At 33.1% G+C, this 26,021-nt stretch overlaps 1 protein-coding gene across 3 annotated transcripts in view; it reads left to right on the top strand.

The window, feature by feature from the left end:
• Positions 1-24,813, top strand: part of Lamtor1 (Late endosomal/lysosomal adaptor, MAPK and MTOR activator 1) — a 76,215-nt gene extending 51,402 nt beyond the window's left edge. For 2 of the 3 annotated variants that reach the window (XM_073981504.1, XM_073981502.1), the window contains exon 5: positions 24,516-24,666. In XM_073981504.1, coding sequence (XP_073837605.1) covers positions 24,516-24,608 — 93 coding nt within the window. In that variant the 3' untranslated portion in view covers positions 24,609-24,666. Of the gene's footprint in view, positions 1-24,515; positions 24,667-24,690 lie in introns of those variants that run through there. The other variant, XM_073981503.1, reaches the window with a different exon arrangement.
• Positions 24,814-26,021: the final 1,208 nt, after the last annotated feature.

Below are 26,021 nucleotides of genomic sequence, written 5' to 3'. Positions count from 1 at the left end.
AAACACCACAATTTTAAGTAAAAATAGAAAACATGAATGAAAAAAAGAGAATTTAAAAAAAAACTATGTTTGAAGGAAAGAAAAGTATTTTCCAGTTCATATGAACGGCTTAATTCGTATACGTAATTGTGAGAGCGAGCAAGGGAATTAACGTACTGGTATGAACATGACATTAGAAAGATGCACCTAAGGGTTTTTGGAAATTCGAACTATAAGTGTACGAAGAGTACTAAATGGTACTAAATCCTGAACTTTGGAATGAGGGTCACTGATGAAGAGTAACAATGAAAGGTTTTTGGAAATTCGAACTATATGTGCACGAAAAGTACTAAATTGTACTAAATTTAGTACAATTTGGATTTGGGTGAACGGTTTGAGCTGGAATCCTGAAATTTGGAATGAGGGTCACTGATGAAGAGTAACAATGAAATGTTTTTGGAAATTCGAACTATAACTGTACGAAAAGTACTAAATGGTACTAAATTTAGTATAATTTGGATTTTGGTGAACGGTTTGAGCTGGAATCCTGAAATTTGGAATGAGGGTCACTGATGAAGAGTAACAATGAAAGGTTTTTGGAAATCCGAACTATAAGGATACGAAAAGTACCAAATGGTACTAAATTTAGTACAATTTGAATTTTAGTGAACGGATAGAGCTGGAATCCTGAAATTTGGAATGAGGGTCACTGATAAAGAGTAACAATGAAAGGTTTTTGGAAATTCGAACTATAAGTGTACGAAAAGTATTAAATGGTACTAAATTTAGTGTAATTTTGATTTGGGTTAACGAATAGAGCTGGAATCCTGAAATTTGGAATGAGGGTCACAGATGAAGAATAAGAAAGAAAGGTCCTAAATGGTAGTGAGTTTAGTATGATTTGGATTTGGGTGAACGGATAGAGCTGGAATCCTGAAATTTGGAATTACGATTACTGTTGGAATGTAGAATTGAGATATGGAGGTAGCTTTGGAAAATCGTACTAAATGGTACTAAATTCGATACAATTTGTATTTGCGTGAACAGATTACTGTTGGAGTGTAGGATTAAGGTAGTTTTGGAAATGCGTACTTATGGAAAAGTGCTAAATGGAACTACATTGGCTATAATTTGGATTTAGGTGAACGGATAGAGCTGAGATATGAAAGCAGTTTTTGGAAAGTCGTGTACGAAAAGTGCTAAATGGTAGAAAATTTGGTACCTTTTGGTATTTGCTATATGGTACAGAATTTTGTTCAATTTGTGATTTTGTAAAGGGGTAGAACTGGAATTTTGAAATTCGGTATTAGATTAGTAATTGGTGTTTAGAGTGGAGGTAGGGAGGAGGTTTTGAAAATTCTTACTTATTTATACAAAAAGTACTAAATAGTATTATAACTGGTTTCACGGGAACAGATAAAGCCGGAAAAGTGAATTGCGGTTGGGATATACGTATGTATGTTAGGTATTTGGAAGTAATTTTTGAAATCTATAACTATGTGTACGAAAAGTTTGGTAACATGTTTGTACCAAAACCATTTTGGTATTGTGTAAACGGTTAAGGTGAGAAATACCTACTATAGGGGAACGAAAATTACTAAATTTGGTGTTGGGTGTGGGAACAAAGCTGGGATTAAATAATTTGGAAATACGCTATTTGTGCAAAAAATACGAAATGGAAAAATATTTGTTATGAAGATTACTCTAAAATTTGTGATAAAGTTCTGAGTTTGAAAAATTGTACTGAATATTGTTCCATTGATTTTATGTTAACGCGAAGGCGTTTCTAAATAATGTACTGAAATTATGTTTTCAAAAAATGTTTTTTGTTCTGACCGCTTTAGTATGTTAATTTGAAAACGTGGTCCAATGCGACAATTTTGTTAATTAGAAAGTTTTTAATCCTGATAATAAAAAGGCCTACATTTTTGTAAAAAAGTTTTTGTAACCTTTCATGCCACAAATTCGTTTGAATACATTTTTAAATTAAACTTTTATATCCCCAAAAATCATTGACGTAGCATCAAAATTTTTTTTTTTTTTTTTTTTTTTTTTTTAAAGGAAATCTCAATTTTGCAATTTTTTGCCGAAATATCTATATGTATACATGTATATAAAAGAGCAGTGAGGTGACTGACTGACTGATTCATCAACGCCCAGGCGAAACGGCTGAAGCTAGGTGTGGGTGGTTGTTGGTGTGTAGGGGTGAGATAAGGCTGGGTTTTTGGAAATTCGAACTAGAAGGGTACTAAAGTACTAAATAAATTACACTTTTTATTGGGCAAACGGGAAGAGCTAAAATTCTGAAATTTGGAATGAGAGTCACAGATGGAGAGTTATGCCTTGTTCATACTGACGAATTACGTATTAATTACTTAATTTTCCATACAAAATTCTGAGAGCGAAGAACGATTTTTGTACATAGTTCAATTTAAATTACTCTCCGAACGACGGTAAAATATGTCCCATCTCTAACAAATGAGCGTATTTATCGAAATAAATTAATTTTGACAAACAAAATTCAAAATTTAAAAATTAATGAAAAACACCAACATTTGTAGATAATCTACAAAACATGAATGAAAAGTAAACGGTGGAACGATTAGTGTACATTCAAATCATAGTACATGTTGTCTTTTCTTCCACTGCAGTTACATCTCTTAACTAAAATCAAATGCCTGCCTGAAAGTCTGTATACCAAAAAGTTATTTTGACAGGTCTCTCTCTCGTTAATTTTGAAAATAGATAATTTGAAAATGTGTTGAAAACACCACAATTTTAAGTAAAAATAGAAAACATGAATGAAAAAAAGAGAATTTAAAAAAAAACTATGTTTGAAGGAAAGAAAAGTATTTTCCAGTTCATATGAACGGCTTAATTCGTATACGTAATTGTGAGAGCGAGCAAGGGAATTAACGTACTGGTATGAACATGACATTAGAAAGATGCACCTAAGGGTTTTTGGAAATTCGAACTATAAGTGTACGAAGAGTACTAAATGGTACTAAATCCTGAACTTTGGAATGAGGGTCACTGATGAAGAGTAACAATGAAAGGTTTTTGGAAATTCGAACTATATGTGCACGAAAAGTACTAAATTGTACTAAATTTAGTACAATTTGGATTTGGGTGAACGGTTTGAGCTGGAATCCTGAAATTTGGAATGAGGGTCACTGATGAAGAGTAACAATGAAATGTTTTTGGAAATTCGAACTATAACTGTACGAAAAGTACTAAATGGTACTAAATTTAGTATAATTTGGATTTTGGTGAACGGTTTGAGCTGGAATCCTGAAATTTGGAATGAGGGTCACTGATGAAGAGTAACAATGAAAGGTTTTTGGAAATCCGAACTATAAGGATACGAAAAGTACCAAATGGTACTAAATTTAGTACAATTTGAATTTTAGTGAACGGATAGAGCTGGAATCCTGAAATTTGGAATGAGGGTCACTGATAAAGAGTAACAATGAAAGGTTTTTGGAAATTCGAACTACAAGTGTACGAAAAGTATTAAATGGTACTAAATTTAGTGTAATTTTGATTTGGGTTAACGAATAGAGCTGGAATCCTGAAATTTGGAATGAGGGTCACAGATGAAGAATAAGAAAGAAAGGTCCTAAATGGTAGTGAGTTTAGTATGATTTGGATTTGGGTGAACGGATAGAGCTGGAATCCTGAAATTTGGAATTACGATTACTGTTGGAATGTAGAATTGAGATATGGAGGTAGCTTTGGAAAATCGTACTAAATGGTACTAAATTCGATACAATTTGTATTTGCGTGAACAGATTACTGTTGGAGTGTAGGATTAAGGTAGTTTTGGAAATGCGTACTTATGGAAAAGTGCTAAATGGAACTACATTGGCTATAATTTGGATTTAGGTGAACGGATAGAGCTGAGATATGAAAGCAGTTTTTGGAAAGTCGTGTACGAAAAGTGCTAAATGGTAGAAAATTTGGTACCTTTTGGTATTTGCTATATGGTACAGAATTTTGTTCAATTTGTGATTTTGTAAAGGGGTAGAACTGGAATTTTGAAATTCGGTATTAGATTAGTAATTGGTGTTTAGAGTGGAGGTAGGGAGGAGGTTTTGAAAATTCTTACTTATTTATACAAAAAGTACTAAATAGTATTATAACTGGTTTCACGGGAACAGATAAAGCCGGAAAAGTGAATTGCGGTTGGGATATACGTATGTATGTTAGGTATTTGGAAGTAATTTTTGAAATCTATAACTATGTGTACGAAAAGTTTGGTAACATGTTTGTACCAAAACCATTTTGGTATTGTGTAAACGGTTAAGGTGAGAAATACCTACTATAGGGGAACGAAAATTACTAAATTTGGTGTTGGGTGTGGGAACAAAGCTGGGATTAAATAATTTGGAAATACGCTATTTGTGCAAAAAATACGAAATGGAAAAATATTTGTTATGAAGATTACTCTAAAATTTGTGATAAAGTTCTGAGTTTGAAAAATTGTACTGAATATTGTTCCATTGATTTTATGTTAACGCGAAGGCGTTTCTAAATAATGTACTGAAATTATGTTTTCAAAAAATGTTTTTTGTTCTGACCGCTTTAGTATGTTAATTTGAAAACGTGGTCCAATGCGACAATTTTGTTAATTAGAAAGTTTTTAATCCTGATAATAAAAAGGCCTACATTTTTGTAAAAAAGTTTTTGTAACCTTTCATGCCACAAATTCGTTTGAAGTTTGCATAAAATCTTCAAAATACTCTAAATCTTTAAAATATCTCTTCTAATAAAATAAACCTGGATTAAAGTGGACATTTTTAAATTAAACTTTTATATCCCCAAAAATCATTGACGTAGCATCAAAATTTTTTTTTTTTTTTTTTTAAAGGAAATCTCAATTTTGCAATTTTTTGCCGAAATATCTATATGTATACATGTATATAAAAGAGCAGTGAGGTGACTGACTGACTGATTCATCAACGCCCAGGCGAAACGGCTGAAGCTAGGTGTGGGTGGTTGTTGGTGTGTAGGGGTGAGATAAGGCTGGGTTTTTGGAAATTCGAACTAGAAGGGTACTAAAGTACTAAATAAATTACACTTTTTATTGGGCAAACGGGAAGAGCTAAAATTCTGAAATTTGGAATGAGGGTCACAGATGGAGAGTTATGCCTTGTTCATACTGACGAATTACGTATTAATTACTTAATTTTCCATACAAAATTCTGAGAGCGAAGAACGATTTTTGTACATAGTTCAATTTAAATTACTCTCCGAACGACGGTAAAATATGTCCCATCTCTAACAAATGAGCGTATTTATCGAAATAAATTAATTTTGACAAACAACATTCAAAATTTAAAAATTAATGAAAAACACCAACATTTTTAGATAATCTACAAAACATGAATGAAAAGTAAACGGTGGAACGATTAGTGTACATTCAAATCATAGTACATGTTGTCTTTTCTTCCACTGCAGTTGCATCTCTTAACTAAAATCAAATGCCTGCCTGAAAGTCTGTATACCAAAAAGTTATTTTGGCAGGTCTCTCTCTCGTTAATTTTGAAAATAGATAATTTGAAAATGTGTTGAAAACACCACAATTTTAAGTAAAAATAGAAAACATGAATGAAAAGAAGAGAATTTAAAAAAAAAATCTATGTTTGAAGGAAAGAAAAGTATTTTCCAGTTCATATGAACGGCCTAATTCGTATACGTAATTGTGAGAGCGAGCAAGGGAATTAAAGTACTGGTATGAACATGACATTAGAAAGATGCACCTAAGGGTTTTTGGAAATTCGAACTATAAGTGTACGAAGAGTACTAAATGGTACTAAATCCTGAACTTTGGAATGAGGGTCACTGATGAAGAGTAACAATGAAAGGTTTTTGGAAATTCGAACTATATGTGCACGAAAAGTACTAAATTGTACTAAATTTAGTACAATTTGGATTTGGGTGAACGGTTTGAGCTGGAATCCTGAAATTTGGAATGAGGGTCACTGATGAAGAGTAACAATGAAATGTTTTTGGAAATTCGAACTATAACTGTACGAAAAGTACTAAATGGTACTAAATTTAGTATAATTTGGATTTTGGTGAACGGTTTGAGCTGGAATCCTGAAATTTGGAATGAGGGTCACTGATGAAGAGTAACAATGAAAGGTTTTTGGAAATCCGAACTATAAGGATACGAAAAGTACCAAATGGTACTAAATTTAGTACAATTTGAATTTTGGTGAACGGATAGAGCTGGAATCCTGAAATTTGGAATGAGGGTCACTGATAAAGAGTAACAATGAAAGGTTTTTGGAAATTCGAACTATAAGTGTACGAAAAGTATTAAATGGTACTAAATTTAGTGTAATTTTGATTTGGGTTAACGAATAGAGCTGGAATCCTGAAATTTGGAATGAGGGTCACAGATGAAGAATAAGAAAGAAAGGTCCTAAATGGTAGTGAGTTTAGTATGATTTGGATTTGGGTGAACGGATAGAGCTGGAATCCTGAAATTTGGAATTACGATTACTGTTGGAATGTAGAATTGAGATATGGAGGTAGCTTTGGAAAATCGTACTAAATGGTACTAAATTCGATACAATTTGTATTTGCGTGAACAGATTACTGTTGGAGTGTAGGATTAAGGTAGTTTTGGAAATGCGTACTTATGGAAAAGTGCTAAATGGAACTACATTGGCTATAATTTGGATTTAGGTGAACGGATAGAGCTGAGATATGAAAGCAGTTTTTGGAAAGTCGTGTACGAAAAGTGCTAAATGGTAGAAAATTTGGTACCTTTTGGTATTTGCTATATGGTACAGAATTTTGTTCAATTTGTGATTTTGTAAAGGGGTAGAACTGGAATTTTGAAATTCGGTATTAGATTAGTAATTGGTGTTTAGAGTGGAGGTAGGGAGGAGGTTTTGAAAATTCTTACTTATTTATACAAAAAGTACTAAATAGTATTATAACTGGTTTCACGGGAACAGATAAAGCCGGAAAAGTGAATTGCGGTTGGGATATACGTATGTATGTTAGGTATTTGGAAGTAATTTTTGAAATCTATAACTATGTGTACGAAAAGTTTGGTAACATGTTTGTACCAAAACCATTTTGGTATTGTGTAAACGGTTAAGGTGAGAAATACCTACTATAGGGGAACGAAAATTACTAAATTTGGTGTTGGGTGTGGGAACAAAGCTGGGATTAAATAATTTGGAAATACGCTATTTGTGCAAAAAATACGAAATGGAAAAATATTTGTTATGAAGATTACTCTAAAATTTGTGATAAAGTTCTGAGTTTGAAAAATTGTACTGAATATTGTTCCATTGATTTTATGTTAACGCGAAGGCGTTTCTAAATAATGTACTGAAATTATGTTTTCAAAAAATGTTTTTTGTTCTGACCGCTTTAGTATGTTAATTTGAAAACGTGGTCCAATGCGACAATTTTGTTAATTAGAAAGTTTTTAATCCTGATAATAAAAAGGCCTACATTTTTGTAAAAAAGTTTTTGTAACCTTTCATGCCACAAATTCGTTTGAAGTTTGCATAAAATCTTCAAAATACTCTAAATCTTTAAAATATCTCTTCTAATAAAATAAACCTGGATTAAAGTGGACATTTTTAAATTAAACTTTTATATCCCCAAAAATCATTGACGTAGCATCAAAATTTTTTTTTTTTTTTTTTTTTTTTTTTTAAAGGAAATCTCAATTTTGCAATTTTTTGCCGAAATATCTATATGTATACATGTATATAAAAGAGCAGTGAGGTGACTGACTGACTGATTCATCAACGCCCAGGCGAAACGGCTGAAGCTAGGTGTGGGTGGTTGTTGGTGTGTAGGGGTGAGATAAGGCTGGGTTTTTGGAAATTCGAACTAGAAGGGTACTAAAGTACTAAATAAATTACACTTTTTATTGGGCAAACGGGAAGAGCTAAAATTCTGAAATTTGGAATGAGGGTCACAGATGGAGAGTTATGCCTTGTTCATACTGACGAATTACGTATTAATTACTTAATTTTCCATACAAAATTCTGAGAGCGAAGAACGATTTTTGTACATAGTTCAATTTAAATTACTCTCCGAACGACGGTAAAATATGTCCCATCTCTAACAAATGAGCGTATTTATCGAAATAAATTAATTTTGACAAACAAAATTCAAAATTTAAAAATTAATGAAAAACACCAACATTTTTAGATAATCTACAAAACATGAATGAAAAGTAAACGGTGGAACGATTAGTGTACATTCAAATCATAGTACATGTTGTCTTTTCTTCCACTGCAGTTGCATCTCTTAACTAAAATCAAATGCCTGCCTGAAAGTCTGTATACCAAAAAGTTATTTTGGCAGGTCTCTCTCTCGTTAATTTTGAAAATAGATAATTTGAAAATGTGTTGAAAACACCACAATTTTAAGTAAAAATAGAAAACATGAATGAAAAGAAGAGAATTTAAAAAAAAATCTATGTTTGAAGGAAAGAAAAGTATTTTCCAGTTCATATGAACGGCTTAATTCGTATACGTAATTGTGAGAGCGAGCAAGGGAATTAAAGTACTGGTATGAACATGACATTAGAAAGATGCACCTAAGGGTTTTTGGAAATTCGAACTATAAGTGCACGAAAAGTACTAAATTTAGTACAATTTGGATTTGGGTGAACGGTTTGAGCTGGAATCCTGAAATTTGGAATGAGGGTCACTGATGAAGAGTAACAATGAAATGTTTTTGGAAATTCGAACTATAAGTGTACGAAAAGTACTAAATTGTACTAAATTTAGTATAATTTGGATTTTGGTGAACGGTTTGAGCTGGAATCCTGAAATTTGGAATGAGGGTCACTGATGAAGAGTAACAATGAAAGGTTTTTGGAAATCCGAACTATAAGGATACGAAAAGTACCAAATGGTACTAAATTTAGTACAATTTGAATTTTGGTGAACGGATAGAGCTGGAATCCTGAAATTTGGAATGAGGGTCACTGATAAAGAGTAACAATGAAAGGTTTTTGGAAATTCGAACTATAAGTGTACGAAAAGTATTAAATGGTACTAAATTTAGTGTAATTTTGATTTGGGTTAACGAATAGAGCTGGAATCCTGAAATTTGGAATGAGGGTCACAGATGAAGAATAAGAAAGAAAGGTCCTAAATGGTAGTGAGTTTAGTATGATTTGGATTTGGGTGAACGGATAGAGCTGGAATCCTGAAATTTGGAATTACGATTACTGTTGGAATGTAGAATTGAGATATGGAGGTAGCTTTGGAAAATCGTACTAAATGGTACTAAATTCGATACAATTTGTATTTGCGTGAACAGATTACTGTTGGAGTGTAGGATTAAGGTAGTTTTGGAAATGCGTACTTATGGAAAAGTGCTAAATGGAACTACATTGGCTATAATTTGGATTTAGGTGAACGGATAGAGCTGAGATATGAAAGCAGTTTTTGGAAAGTCGTGTACGAAAAGTGCTAAATGGTAGAAAATTTGGTACCTTTTGGTATTTGCTATATGGTACAGAATTTTGTTCAATTTGTGATTTTGTAAAGGGGTAGAACTGGAATTTTGAAATTCGGTATTAGATTAGCAATTGGTGTTTAGAGTGGAGGAAGGGAGGAGGTTTTGAAAATTCTTACTTATTTATACAAAAAGTACTAAATAGTATTACAACTGGTTTCACGGGAACAGATAAAGCCGGAAAAGTGAATTGCGGTTGGGATATACGTATGTATGTTAAGTATTTGGAAGTAATTTTTGAAATCTTTAACTATGTGTACGAAAAGTTTGGTAACATGTTTGTACCAAAATCATTTTGGTATTGTGTAAACGGTTAAGGTGAGAAATACCTACTATAGGGGAACGAAAATTACTAAATTTGGTGTTGGGTGTGGGAACAAAGCTGGGATTAAATAATTTGGAAATACGCTATTTGTGCAAAAAATACGAAATGGAAAAATATTTGTTATGAAGATTACTCTAAAATTTGTGATAAAGTTCTGAGTTTGAAAAATTGTACTGAATATTGTTCCATTGATTTTATGTTAACGCGAAGGCGTTTCTAAATAATGTACTGAAATTATGTTTTCAAAAAATGTTTTTTGTTCTGACCGCTTTAGTATGTTAATTTGAAAACGTGGTCCAATGCGACAATTTTTTTAATTAGAAAGTTTTTAATCCTGATAATAAAAAGGCCTACATTTTTGTAAAAAAGTTTTTCTAACCTTTCATGCCACAAATTCGTTTGAAATTTGCATAAAATCTTCAAAATACTCTAAATCTTCAAAATATCTCTTCTAATAAAATAAACCTGGATTAAAGTGGACATTTTTAAATTAAACTTTTATATCCCCAAAAATCATTGACGTAGCATCAAAAAAAATTTTTTTTTTGATTTTTTTTTTTTTTAAAGGAAAACTCAATTTTGCAATTTTTTGCCGATATATCTATATGTATACATGTATATAAAAGAGCAGTGAGGTGAGTGACTGACTGACTGATTCATCAACGCCCAGGCGAAACGGCTGAAGCTAGGTGTGGGTGGTTGTTGGTGTGTAGGGGTGAGATAAGGCTGGGTTTTTGGAAATTCGAACTAGAAGGGTACTAAAGTACTAAAATGTACTAAATAAATTACACTTTTTATTGGGCAAACGGGAAGAGCTAAAATTCTGAAATTTGGAATGAGGGTCACAGATGGAGAGTTATGCCTTGTTCATACTGACGAATTACGTATTAATTACTTAATTTTCCATACAAAATTCTGAGAGCGAAGAACGATTTTTGTACATTGTTCAATTTAAATTACTCTCCGAACGACGGTAAAATATGTCCCATCTCTAACAAATTAGCGTATTTATCGAAATAAATTAATTTTGACAAACAAAATTCAAAATTTAAAAATTAATGAAAAACACCAACATTTTTAGATAATGTAGGTAGGTATACAGACTTTCAGGCAGGCATTTGATTTTAGTTAAGAGATGCAACTGCAGTGGAAGAAAAGACAACATGTACTATGATTTGAATGTACACTAATCGTTCCACCGTTTACTTTTCATTCATGTTTATCTACAAAACATGAATGAAAAGTAAACGGTGGAACGATTAGTGTACATTCAAATCATAGTACATGTTGTCTTTTCTTCCACTGCAGTTGCATCTCTTAACTAAAATCAAATGCCTGCCTGAAAGTCTGTATACCAAAAAGTTATTTTGGCAGGTCTCTCTCTCGTTAATTTTGAAAATAGATAATTTGAAAATGTGTTGAAAACACCACAATTTTAAGTAAAAATAGAAAACATGAATGAAAAGAAGAGAATTTAAAAAAAAAAAACTATGTTTGAAGGAAAGAAAAGTATTTCCCAGTTCATATGAACGGCTTAATTCGTATACGTAATTGTGAGAGCGAGCAAGGGAATTAAAGTACTGGTATGAACATGACATTAGAAAGATGCACCTAAGGGTTTTTGGAAATTCGAACTATAAGTGCACGAAAAGTACTAAATTTAGTACAATTTGGATTTGGGTGAACGGTTTGAGCTGGAATCCTGAAATTTGGAATGAGGGTCACTGATGAGGAGTAACAATGAAATGTTTTTGGAAATTCGAACTATAAGTGTACGAAAAGTACTAAATGGTACTAAATTTAGTATAATTTGGATTTTGGTGAACGGTTTGAGCTGGAATCCTGAAATTTGGAATGAGGGTCACTGATGAAGAGTAAAATGAAAGGTTTTTGGAAATCCGAACTATAAGGATACGAAAAGTACCAAATGGTACTAAATTTAGTACAATTTGAATTTTGGTGAACGGATAGAGCTGGAATCCTGAAATTTGGAATGAGGGTCACTAATAAAGAGTAACAATGAAAGGTTTTTGGAAATTCGAACTATAAGTGTACGAAAAGTATTAAATGGTACTAAATTTAGTGTAATTTTGATTTGGGTTAACGAATAGAGCTGAAATCCAGAAATTTGGAATGAGGGTCACAGATGAAGAATAAGAAAGAAAGGTCCTAAATGGTAGTGAGTTTAGTATGATTTGGATTTGGGTGAACGGATAGAGCTGGAATCCTGAAATTTGGAATTACGATTACTGTTGGAATGTAGAATTGAGATATGGAGGTAGCTTTGGAAAATCGTACTAAATGGTACTAAATTCGATACAATTTGTATTTGCGTGAACAGATTACTGTTGGAGTGTAGGATTAAGGTAGTTTTGGAAATGCGTACTTATGGAAAAGTGCTAAATGGAACTACATTGGCTATAATTTGGATTTAGGTGAACGGATAGAGCTGAGATATGAAAGCAGTTTTTGGAAAGTCGTGTACGAAAAGTGCTAAATGGTAGAAAATTTGGTACCTTTTGGTATTTGCTGTATGGTACAGAATTTTGTTCAATTTGTGATTTTGTAAAGGGGTAGAACTGGAATTTTGAAATTCGGTATTAGATTAGCAATTGGTGTTTAGAGTGGAGGTAGGGAGGAGGTTTTGAAAATTCTTACTTATTTATACAAAAAAGTACTAAATAGTATTATAACTGGTTTCACGGGAACAGATAAAGCCGGAAAAGTGAATTGCGGTTGGGATATACGTATGTATGTTAAGTATTTGGAAGTAATTTTTGAAATCTTTAACTATGTGTACGAAAAGTTTGGTAACATGTTTGTACCAAAATCATTTTGGTATTGTGTAAACGGTTAAGGTGAGAAATACCTACTATAGGGGAACGAAAATTACTAAATTTGGTGTTGGGTGTGGGAACAAAGCTGGGATTAAATAATTTGGAAATACGCTATTTGTGCAAAAAATACGAAATGGAAAAATATTTGTTATGAAGATTACTCTAAAATTTGTGATAAAGTTCTGAGTTTGAAAAATTGTACTGAATATTGTTCCATTGATTTTATGTTAACGCGAAGGCGTTTCTAAATAATGTACTGAAATTATGTTTTCAAAAAATGTTTTTTGTTCTGACCGCTTTGCGACAATTTTGTTAATTAGAAAGTTTTTAATCCGGATAATAAAAAGGCCTACATTTTTGTAAAAAAGTTTTTCTAACCTTTCATGCCAAAAATTCGTTTGAAATTTGCATAAAATCTTCAAAATACTCTAAATCTTCAAAATATCTCTTCTAATAAAATAAACCTGGATTAAAGTGGACATTTTTAAATTAAACTTTTATATCCCCAAAAATCAAATTTTTTTTTTTTTGATTTTTTTTAAAGGAAAACTCAATTTTGCAATTTTTGCCGATATATCTATATGTATACATGTATATAAAAGAGCAGTGAGGTGAGTGACTGACTGACTGATTCATCAACGCCCAGGCGAAACGGCTGAAGCTAGGTGTGGGTGGTTGTTGGTGTGTAGGGGTGAGATAAGGCTGGGTTTTTGGAAATTCGAACTAGAAGGGTACTAAAGTACTAAAAGGTACTAAATAAATTATACTTTTTATTGGGCAAACGGGAAGAGCTAAAATTCTGAAATTTGGAATGAGGGTCACAGATGGAGAGTTATGCCTTGTTCATACTGACGAATTACGTATTAATTACTTAATTTTCCATACAAAATTCTGAGAGCGAAGAACGATTTTTGTACATTGTTCAATTTAAATTACTCTCCGAACGACGGTAAAATATGTCCCATCTCTAACAAATGAGCGTATTTATCGAAATAAATTAATTTTGACAAACAAAATTCAAAATTTAAAAATTAATGAAAAACACCAACATTTTTAGATAATCTACAAAACATGAATGAAAAGTAAACGGTGGAACGATTAGTGTACATTCAAATCATAGTACATGTTGTCTTCTCTTCCATTGCAGTTGCATCTCTAAACTGAAATCAAATGCCTGCCTGAAAGTCTGTATACCAAAAAGTTATTTTGGCAGGTCTCTCTCTCGTTAATTTTGAAAATAGATAATTTGAAATTGTGAGAGCGAGCAAGGGAATTAAAGTACTGGTATGAACATGACATTAGAAAGATGCACCTAAGGGTTTTTGGAAATTCGAACTATAAGTGTACAAAGAGTACTAAATGGTACTAAATCCTGAACTTTGGAATGAGGGTCACTGATGAAGAGTAACAATGAAAGGTTTTTGGAAATTCGAACTATATGTGCACGAAAAGTACTAAATTTAGTACAATTTGGATTTGGGTGAACGGTTTGAGCTGGAATCCTGAAATTTGGAATGAGGGTCACTGATGAAGAGTAACAATGAAATGTTTTTGGAAATTCGAACTATAAGTGTACGAAAAGTACTAAATGGTACTAAATTTAGTATAATTTGGATTTTGGTGAACGGTTTGAGCTGGAATCCTGAAATTTGGAATGAGGGTCACTGATGAAGAGTAACAATGAAAGGTTTTTGGAAATCCGAACTATAAGGATACGAAAAGTACCAAATGGTACTAAATTTAGTACAATTTGAATTTTGGTGAACGGATAGAGCTGGAATCCTGAAATTTGGAATGAGGGTCACTGATAAAGAGTAACAATGAAAGGTTTTTGGAAATTCGAACTATAAGTGTACGAAAAGTATTAAATGGTACTAAATTTAGTGTAATTTTGATTTGGGTTAACGAATAGAGCTGGAATCCTGAAATTTGGAATGAGGGTCACAGATGAAGAATAAGAAAGAAAGGTCCTAAATGGTAGTGAGTTTAGTATGAGTTGGATTTGGGTGAACGGATAGAGCTGGAATCCTGAAATTTGGAATTACGATTACTGTTGGAATGTAGAATTGAGATATGGAGGTAGCTTTGGAAAATCATACTAAATGGTACTAAATTCGATACAATTTGTATTTGCGTGAACAGATTACTGTTGGAGTGTAGGATTAAGGTAGTTTTGGAAATGCGTACTTATGGAAAAGTGCTAAATGGAACTACATTGGCTATAATTTGGATTTAGGTGAACGGATAGAGCTGAGATATGAAAGCAGTTTTTGGAAAGTCGTGTACGAAAAGTGCTAAATGGTAGAAAATTTGGTACCTTTTGGTATTTGCTATATGGTACAGAATTTTGTTCAATTTGTGATTTTGTAAAGGGGTAGAACTGGAATTTTGAAATTCGGTATTAGATTAGCTATTGGTGTTTAGAGTGGAGGTAGGGAGGAGGTTTTGAAAATTCTTACTTATTTATACAAAAAGTACTAAATAGTATTATAACTGGTTTCACGGGAACAGATAAAGCCGGAAAAGTGAATTGCGGTTGGGATATACGTATGTATGTTAAGTATTTGGAAGTAATTTTTGAAATCTTTAACTATGTGTACGAAAAGTTTGGTAACATGTTTGTACCAAAACCATTTTGGTATTGTGTAAACGGTTAAGGTGAGAAACACCTACTATAGGGGAACGAAAATTACTAAATTTGGTGTTGGGCGTGGGAACAAAGCTGGGATTAAATAATTTGGAAATACGCTATTTGTGCAAAAAATACGAAATGGAAAAATATTTGTTATGAAGATTACTCTAAAATTTGTGATAAAGTTCTGAGTTTGAAAAATTGTACTGAATATTGTTCCATTGATTTTATGTTAACGCGAAGGCGTTTCTAAATAATGTACTGAAATTATGTTTTCAAAAAATGTTTTTTGTTCTGACCGCTTAAGTATGTTAATTTGAAAACGTGGTCCAATGCGACAATTTTGTTAATTAGAAAGTTTTTAATCCTGATAATAAAAAGGCCTACATTTTTGTAAAAAAGTTTTTGTAACCTTTCATGCCACAAATTCGTTTGAAATTTGCATAAAATCTTCAAAATACTCTAAATCTTCAAATTATCTCTTCTAATAAAATAAACCTGGATTAAAGTGGACATTTTTAAACTAAACTTTTATATCCCCAAAAATCATTGACGTAGCATCAAAAATTTTTTTTTTTGATTTTTTAAAGGAAAACTCAATTTTGCAATTTTTTGCCGATATATCTATATGTATACATGTATATAAAAGAGCAGTGAGGTGAGTGACTGACTGACTGATTCATCAACGCCCAGGCGAAACGGCTGAAGCTAGGTGTGGGTGGTTGTTGGTGTGTAGGGGTGAGATAAGGCTGGGTTTTTGGAAATTCGAACTAGAAGGGTACTAAAGTACTAAAAGATACTAAATAAGTTACACTTTTTATTGGGCAAACGGGAAGAGCTAAAATTCTGAAATTTGGAATGAGGGTCACAGATGGAGAGTTATGCCTTGTTCATACTGACGAATTACGTATTAATTACTTAATTTTCCATACAAAATTCTGAGAGCGAAGAACGATTTTTGTACATTGTTCAATTTAATTACTCTCCGAACGACGTACACTGGTCGAAACCACTGATCTAGCGGCGCAAAAGTCAAAAAATCGAACTATAAAATTGCGAAATATTTTCCATTGTATCGATTACAGACACTTCGCAGACAAAGATTTTGTTTTTTAATTTTTATACCCTACACCACTATGTGGGGAGGGTATTATAAGTTGGTTTTGGCCAAAAAGTTTGTAACGCATCGAAATAATGGTCGTAGACCCATACTTATATATACCAAAATGAATGTCTCGACGAGCTGAGTTGATCTGGCTATGTGTGTCCGTCCGTCAGTCCGTCCGTCTGTCCATCTAAACCTTGTAATCACGCTACAGGTCGCAATTTTGATCGGATCTTCTCCAAATTTTGGATGTTGATGAGGGTCCCGCAGGGGAAAAAGCCTATTGATTTTGGTGATGGTCGGATAATATTCAGGGGTCGGAATGGGCAAACAACTTATTTGGAGAAAAAGTCAACGTTTTATTTCAAAGCGAATATCTCCGCTTCTATAAGGGGTATATTAAAAGCAAAACCTGCTGATGAAAGTAGAAAATATCGCCTTTGCAACGATGTAACGTAGGTTGTCGTAGGTGGTAAAACTATGAAGATATCGCAATAGCCGCTATTAAAACACAACTTCTCATTTTTGCGATTTTAATAATAATGACGAATAGCACAGCATTGGTTGGGGACCTTCCAAAAGCAAAGTCCGACTATGAATGTAGAAAATCCCATCTTTACAATGATATAAAGCATGTTGGCGTATAAGGCCAAATAACGGAGATATAGCAATAGTCGGTAATACGTCATATTTTTTAATTTTTTATAATCACGCTACACGTCGTAATTTTGATTGGATCGTTACGAAATTTTGGGTGTTAATGGGGGTCCCACAGAGGAATAAACCTATTGATTTTGGTAATGGTCGGATATTATTCAGGGGTCGGAATGTGATGGTTGATGGTTGGCATACATCCCACTTTTCTATTTTTTTATTTGAGTTATTCTGACGATGCACTTAAACGCGTTTCAATTAAATTGACCTGTATTAATGAAGACATTCAGAGCAAAGGCGCTAAGCTATCCCAATTTTAATATTTTGAATTTTACCAGTCAAAAGCTTATGCACAGGGGAAGTGGTGTAGGGTATCACATAGTCGGCCCCGACCCGACTATAGCCTTGGCTCACTTGTTGTTGTTGTAAATATTCACTCAGTTATTCACTATCAAATACAAGAGTTTTTGTTGCATCAGATTTTAAAAAATTGTTGCAAAAAAATTAACTTCATATCTGTTTAAATGTTAAATGCTTTCGTAATGAAACTGGACAAGATTTATATTCAATTAATAGCAGAGGGTGAAATTTAAATTATAAAAATTAGTTTGGGGTCTGGAGGTACTTAGTTATATAGCAATAAATTTTCCAAAAGTTCAATTTTTTTGTGTTTTTATGGGTTGTACGCGCTTGTTCCACAGAGTGCATCTTGTAAACTTAGCCGAACTTAGGTTCGATTATTTTTTGGGGAAAGAAATTGGACTCTCTGGATACGGAATAACCACATTAGGGCTGCAAATATTTGCAAATCTTTTGATGACGGCACTTTAAAAAAAAGAGATTTTGCATGAAATTCATACAAATTTAGCTGTGCATTTGTATGGGAGCTAAATCAAAATATGGACCTATCTTGAGAAATATTTGCAAGGAGGATTTCTACCCCCGGAGACATTATAATACCATATTATAGCTAAATATGTTGTTAAATATGGGATAACAAGTAAAAATTCAACGAATCGGGGGTACCATAAAAGGGGCTACATCGAAACATAAATCCGTGTTGAAAATGTTTTGTAAGAAGATTTTATACGCAGTGAGAACACGGAATGCAAAATTACAGCCAAGTTGGTTTAAAAATGTGGTCATGATATTCAAGATACCTTAAATTGGGAGGTACGGTTACATGGGGGCTATATCAATAACAGGTACAGGTACAAGCTGAGTTTGTGCCAAATTTCAGTGACGTATCTCAATACGTTTGCAAGTTATTAATTTCGCGCCGCTAGATTAGTGCTTTCGACCACCGTGCGACGGTAAAATATGTCCCATCTCTAACAAATGAGCGTATTTATCGAAATAAATTAATTTTGACAAACAAAATTCAAAATTTAAAAATTAATGAAAAACACCAACATTTTTAGATAATCTACAAAACATGAATGAAAAGTAAACGGTGGAACGATTAGTGTACATTCAAATCATAGTACATGTTGTCTTCTCTTCCATTGCAGTTGCATCTCTAAACTGAAATCAAATGCCTGCCTGAAAGTCTGTATACCAAAAAGTTATTTTGGCAGGTCTCTCTCTCGTTAATTTTGAAAATAGATAATTTGAAAAATGTGTTGAAAACACCACAATCTTATATATATAAAAATGGTGTAAAAAATGTATAGTAATTCATAAAATGAGAACGGCTAGGCCGATTTCTGTAAAATTTTTTGTCAGTTATTCGTATTTTCGAGGAGAAGGTCTTTACGGAAGAAAATTTTGGAAAATCTCTCTGGAAAAGTCGGAAAATTGGAAAAATCGAAAATTGAGTTTTTGTATGAAATGTTATTCCTTAATAGCGAGACGAAGTTCGTCGGGTCCGCTAGTTTTAAGTAAAAATAGAAAACATGAATGAAAAGAAGAGAATTTAAAAAAATCTATGTTTGAAGGAAAGAAAAGTATTTTCCAGTTCATATGAACGGCTTAATTCGTATACGTAATTGTGAGAGCGAGCAAGGGAATTAAAGTACTGGTATGAACATGACATTAGAAAGATGCACCTAAGGGTTTTTGGAAATTCGAACTATAAGTGTACGAAGAGTACTAAATGGTACTAAATCCTGAACTTTGGAATGAGGGTCACTGATGAAGAGTAACAATGAAAGGTTTTTGGAAATTCGAACTATAAGTGCACGAAAAGTACTAAATTTAGTACAATTTGGATTTGGGTGAACGGTTTGAGCTGGAATCCTGAAATTTGGAATGAGGGTCACTGATGAAGAGTAACAATGAAATGTTTTTGGAAATTCGAACTATAAGTGTACGAAAAGTACTAAATGGTACTAAATTTAGTATAATTTGGATTTTGGTGAACGGTTTGAGCTGGAATCCTGAAATTTGGAATGAGGGTCACTGATGAAGAGTAACAATGAAAGGTTTTTGGAAATCCGAACTATAAGGATACGAAAAGTACCAAATGGTACTAAATTTAGTACAATTTGAATTTTGGTGAACGGATAGAGCTGGAATCCTGAAATTTGGAATGAGGGTCACTTATAAAGAGTAACAATGAAAGGTATTTGGAAATTCGAACTATAAGTGTACGAAAAGTATTAAATGGTACTAAATTTAGTGTAATTTTGATTTGGGTTAACGAATAGAGCTGAAATCCTGAAATTTGGAATGAGGGTCACAGATGAAGAATAAGAAAGAAAGGTCCTAAATGGTAGTGAGTTTAGTATGATTTGGATTTGGGTGAACGGATAGAGCTGGAATCCTGAAATTTGGAATTACGATTACTGTTGGAATGTAGAATTGAGATATGGAGGTAGCTTTGGAAAATCGTACTAAATGGTACTAAATTCGATACAATTTGTATTTGCGTGAACAGATTACTGTTGGAGTGTAGGATTAAGGTAGTTTTGGAAATGCGTACTTATGGAAAAGTGCTAAATGGAACTACATTGGCTATAATTTGGATTTAGGTAAACGGATAGAGCTGAGATATGAAAGTAGGTTTTGGAAAGTCGTGTACGAAAAGTGCTAAATGGTACCTTTTGGTATTTGCTATATGGTACAGAATTTTGTTCAATTTGTGATTTTGTAAAGGGGTAGAACTGGAATTTTGAAATTCGGTATTAGATTAGCAATTGGTGTTTAGAGTGGAGGTAGGGAGAAGGTTTTGAAAATTCTTACTTATTTATACAAAAAGTACTAAATAGTATTATAACTGGTTTCACGGGAACAGATAAAGCTGGAAAAGTGAATTGCGGTTGGGATATACGTATGTATGTTAAGTATTTGGAAGTAATTTTTGAAATCTTTAACTATGTGTACGAAAAGTTTGGTAACATGTTTGTACCAAAACCATTTTGGTATTGTGTAAACGGTTAAGGTGAGAAATACCTACTATAGGGGAACGAAAATTACTAAATTTGGTGTTGGGTGTGGGAACAAAGCTGGGATTAAATAATTTGGAAATACGCTATTTGTGCAAAAAATACGAAATGGAAAAATATTTGTTATGAAGATTACTCTAAAATTTGTGATAAAGTTCTGAGTTTGAAAAATTGTACTGAATATTGTTCCATTGATTTTATGTTAACGCGAAGGCGTTTCTAAATAATGTACTGAAATTATGTTTTCAAAAAATGTTTTTTGTTCTGACCGCTTAAGTATGTTAATTTGAAAACGTGGTCCAATGCGACAATTTTGTTAATTAGAAAGTTTTTAATCCTGATAATAAAAAGGCCTACATTTTTGTAAAAATGCCACAAATTCGTTTGAAATTTGCATAAAATCTTCAAAATACTCTAAATCTTCAAAATATCTCTTCTAATAAAATAAACCTGGATTAAAGTGTACATTTTTAAATTAAACTTTTATATCCCTGAGTATTCAAGGTCCAAATTTAAAGAAAATTGGACAATATAGATTTGTTCTATTCTTAAAATACACTATGTAGAGGGGTACCGTTATATGGAGATATACGAAAACGTGGATTTTTATGCCCATTTTGAATGCCGAAAAATTTGCGGACCTAATCGGGTTGTTGACAAAACCGCTGAAGCTAGAACCTTGTTCTAGCCAGTGTTCGAAAATAAACACTATGGTATCGTACCGTACCGTTCTGTACCGTACCAAGGTGGATAGGTACACTACGATAGTGTACCGCTCCGGAACACAAACACTAAAAAATATTTTAGTGATACTGTACCGGAACACAACGAAAATCGTAGTGTACCGCATGCCGGAGCACTAAAAATCGTAGTGCACCGACTGCGGAGGACTAAAAATCGTAGTGTTCCGACTGCGGAGCACTAAAAATGTTAGTGTTCCGACTGCCGGAGCACTAAAAATCGTAGTGCTCCGACTGCGGAGCACTAAAAATTTTAGTGTTCCGACTGCGGAGCACCAAAAATGTTAGTGTTCCGACTGCCGGATCACTAAAAATAATAGTGCACCACGTGTTGGAACACTAAAAAATAATAAAGGTATTATGTTTTCTTAGGAAAATTAAATATTTGGTTAAATTTGATCAAATAAAAATTAAGATAAACTGTTACATCCATGTATGTTTAAATTAGTTAAACACATTGCGACATTTGGTCAAAATTATGAAAAAACAATATTTAGTTTTTGTGGAATGAAGCACAAAAATTGTCGTGCAGGAGCACTAAAAATCGTTAGTGTTCCGACTGCCGGATCACTAAAAACCGTAGTGCACCACGTGTTGGAACACTAAAAAATAACAAAGGAATTATGCTTTCTTAGGAAAATGAAATATTTGGTTAAAATTGATTCATAAAAATGAAGATAAAATGTTACATCCATGTATGTTTGGTTTGGTTTTTGGACAATGGAGCACTAAAAATCGTAGTGTTCGACTGCAGAACACTAAAAATCGTAGTGTTCCGACTGTCGGAGCACTAAAAATCGTAGCGTACCACGAGCCGAAACGCTAAAAATAACGTTAAGGTATTTATGATTTATGAGGGATATTAAATATTTTATGTTTTTAGGATAAATAAATACAAATTAGAAGTAAATGTGTAAAATATCTGATTTGATTTTTGGACAATGGAGCACTAAATCGTAGTATTCGTAGTATTCGACTGTGGTGCACTAAAAATCGTAGTGTTCCTACTGCCGGATCACTAAAAATCGTAGTGTGCCGACTTTCGATTTTTAGAGATCCGGCCGTCGAAACACTAAAATTTTTAGTGATCCGGCAGCCGGAACACTACGATTTTTAGTGATCCGGCAGTCGAAACACTACGATTTGTAGTACTCCGTACTCCGCAGGCGAGCACTACGATTTTTATTTATCCATTGTCCAAAAATCAAAACAGGCGTTTTTCACGTGTTCAATTAAATTTTATTTTTAATTTGTATTTATTAAAAAAAAATATATAAAATATTTAATTTTCCTCACAAATCATAATAAACTCATGTGTGCTATTTTTTATGTACATATCTACAGTCAGAAAACTACAATTTTTAGTGCGCAATTGTACAACCACCGAATCAATGTTTTTCATATTTTCTACATAAGTTCCCAACGTTATTAATTAAAATGTATATAAGAGGTACATCTGAGTTTTTATGTCTTAATTTGTACTTATCTCAAAAATTATAAATATTTAATTTTCCTCGCAAATCGTAATAAACTCGTGGTTGGTACATTATCATTACGTTTTTTTAGTGTTCCGACATGTGGTACACAACGATTTTTTAGTGCTCCGACTGCGGAACACTACGATTTTTAGTGCTCCGACTGCGGAGCACTACGATTTTTAGTGTTCCGACTGCGGAGCACTACGAATTTTAGTGCTCCGACTGCGGAGCACTACGATTTTTAGTGTTCCGACTGCGGTACCCAACGTTTTTAGTGTACCAAAATGTGGTACACTACATTTGTCGTTGTGATCCGGAACAGTATCACTAAAATATTTTTTAGTGTTTGTGTTCCGGAACACTAACGCTAAAAATATTTTAGTGATACTGTACTCGGAGCGGTACACTATGTTAGTGTACTGTTTATTTTCGAACTCTGGTTCTAGCGTTATTGTTGTTGTAAAGGGGTGATATAAAGTTTAGTGATGGAAAATTCGTAATGGAAGGAAATGCTGTGTTACTGAAGGGGTAAAACCAGAAGTCAAGTCTGAAATTTGCAATATGAGTCGCTGTTGGTGTATGTCTGTGTTCTGTAGTCACGCAACATTATGCAGCCTCGCCAATAGCAATAATCACATCACACTTCCCACTACACATCAACATCATCAACACTCACACATCACCACATAGCAGCATCTAATATCATCTCATCCATAGTCCACAGTGAATCTTCCCTTCAACACTATCCATCATCCATCCATAAAATCCACAACCGCACACTTCATCATCATCAACAGCCTTGTATCAACATATGCAGACAATAGGCACCATTCAGAACATACATCATAGCTCATGACTCTTGTACACCATCATCACCACACGTAACATCAAATAACTCATCCATAATAAACAACATATCACACTTCTACTTCACACCATCACCTTCTATGTACATTCACACTTCACCATACAGCAGCATCTATAATCACTTCATCACATACAACACATATACTTCAATAGTCAGGATGATCACAATGGACCTCAAGGTCTCCGAGTGGAGTGGCTGCCAGCGCGGCAGCTGCGCATCCTAAACCTAACCTAACCTATGTCTGTGATATTATGAGGCTGTGGTGTTTTCAGATTTTTTTGTCCAACGGCTCCGGAGATATCGCGCCATGAAAAAGTCGAATTCTATAAAAACTATAATTTTTTAATGTTGGTCCAATTTAAAAAAAAATATTTTTTGTATGTTTTGTTGTTTATCAGCTATTTAATAAAAAATGGAACAAAAATTCAATAAGGGACATAATTTTGAAAAATAATTTCAAGAGAGAAAAATTGTATATTACGCTATCCATCAGTAGTCTATAAAGTAGTATATTACACACCGCATGACCTGTAACTAGAGAATTGGCAGAGAAGCTCTTTTCAAGTGACAAAAGCAAGCTATTGTGTGCCATTTTTGGGTGTAAGTAAATAGATCAATGAGTAACTAGTTACATGTCGAATCAGACAATTGATATGTATTTATTGAACAGCTGGATATTTATCAAAGTACAAAAGCATGTTATTTAGCCCTACAATGGTTTCAAACTTTTTGGTCATTTAAATATAGAATGTTTCCCAACTCTATTACTAAAATGTGTATTGATATAAATTGACTTTAACAGATTAAACCAAATCGCTATAGTACGTACTAAAAAACACACACACACACAAAATTGTGTGTGCTAATTTAAAGGCTTTTACCATGATTTTTTATTGTTTTAATCTAGGAATTTTGTTATATTTATTTTTACATTTTAAATATATGTATAGGTTTTTTCTTTATATTATATAAGTTAATTTTAATTGTATTTCTATTTGTAGATGAATGCTGCTATCGAGAAGGTGCATCGTGCTTTGGCAAACATTAAAATAGATCACAAAGAAGCAATCGTTGTCCCATTTAGAATTCCTTAATTTAATATAAGTAAAATTTACTGTAGATAAACAATAAAATGTATATTAACCAAAAATATTTTATTATCTCAATTTCATTTAGAAACACATGAAAGAGTGAAGGAGCAAAAAACAATAATTCTCTGAAATGACCAATGAGTTTTGTTTATGTTTTGGATCAAGGTACATGGAATAGGTAGTGTATCACTTCAGCGGTTCGAATATAAAGTGCCAAACCACATTGCAAAAAAAAATATTTCCTACAAAAAAGACAACATATTCCAATATGTCGAAACCATTACCTATTCAATGTGCCTTGTTTTGCATAAAAAAATAAAAAAAAATAAAAAGAAACACACTCACAAAGCTATTTTCTTCGTAATGTCTAGACATCGGATTTTTGCATGTTTTTTTACTTCTTATCCGATTGGACTCAGATTTTGGAACTATACGTTTTAAGATTTGATTCCAGATGCCGATTTCCGCTGATGATTTCAACTTTGAGGAGAATGTGTTTTATTTTACAACTAAGGAGAAGCGTTTCTATATATTTTTTAAGTGAGTTTTTTATAATTTATTCCATTCCGTTTTTCCTTTATTAAAGTATGTTGTATTTCTTTGGAATTTTTTATGTACTTATGCGTATGTTGTTGCTTTTGCGTTTGGTATTTCTAAGCATTTCAATAAACCACCACTATTTATACTCACAGCGCGGTTCTATTCCCATATTAAAAAATTTGTCACCATTATTCAATGTTACGCACCCACCGAAGAAGCAGAGGAGTCAGTGAAAAACATGTTCTACGAACAATTGACCACCTCCATAAATGGTATTGCCAACAGAAACTTGCTGATTCTACTTGGCGACTGATAATGAAGGACTATCCCACATCATGGGAAAACACGGAATGGGTACGAGGAATGACAATGGCGAACGTTTTGTTGAATTTTGGCAAGCAACACAGCTGGTAATAGGAGGCTCGCTTTTCCCACATAAACGGTTACACAAGTATACATGGGCATCTCCAGATGGCAATACACAAAATCAAATCGACCACATATGCATCAGAAGGAAAGATACCTGCAACAAGCTTAAAAACATAGTAATAAGACACGTTGGATACACCAAGAAAAGCGAACAAAAGGAATGGATCTCAGACGACCTGCGATTCTGTAACTCTCTACCAATGGAATTAACGACAAATGTCGATAGTTAGGGGTAGTTTGCACTATATGTAAATGTCATATGACACGAAATAAAAACATTCCATATCTAACCACGCAGGCAATGTAGAGACGTAATTTTATTACATTTTTGCTGGTGTGGACGCACAAAGTAAATGGCGTAAGGAAAATCCCCAATATTGCACATATTAGCGTCTATATAATGATGGAAAATTTTATGTCATATGACATTTACATATGTATAGTGTA

The sequence above is a fragment of the Musca autumnalis genome, unplaced genomic scaffold, assembly GCF_047663935.1.
Source record: "Musca autumnalis isolate F117 unplaced genomic scaffold, ASM4766393v1 scaffold_4, whole genome shotgun sequence".
NCBI classification, from domain to species: Eukaryota; Metazoa; Arthropoda; class Insecta; order Diptera; family Muscidae; genus Musca; species Musca autumnalis.
This window is presented reverse-complemented; position numbering and strand designations above follow the sequence as displayed.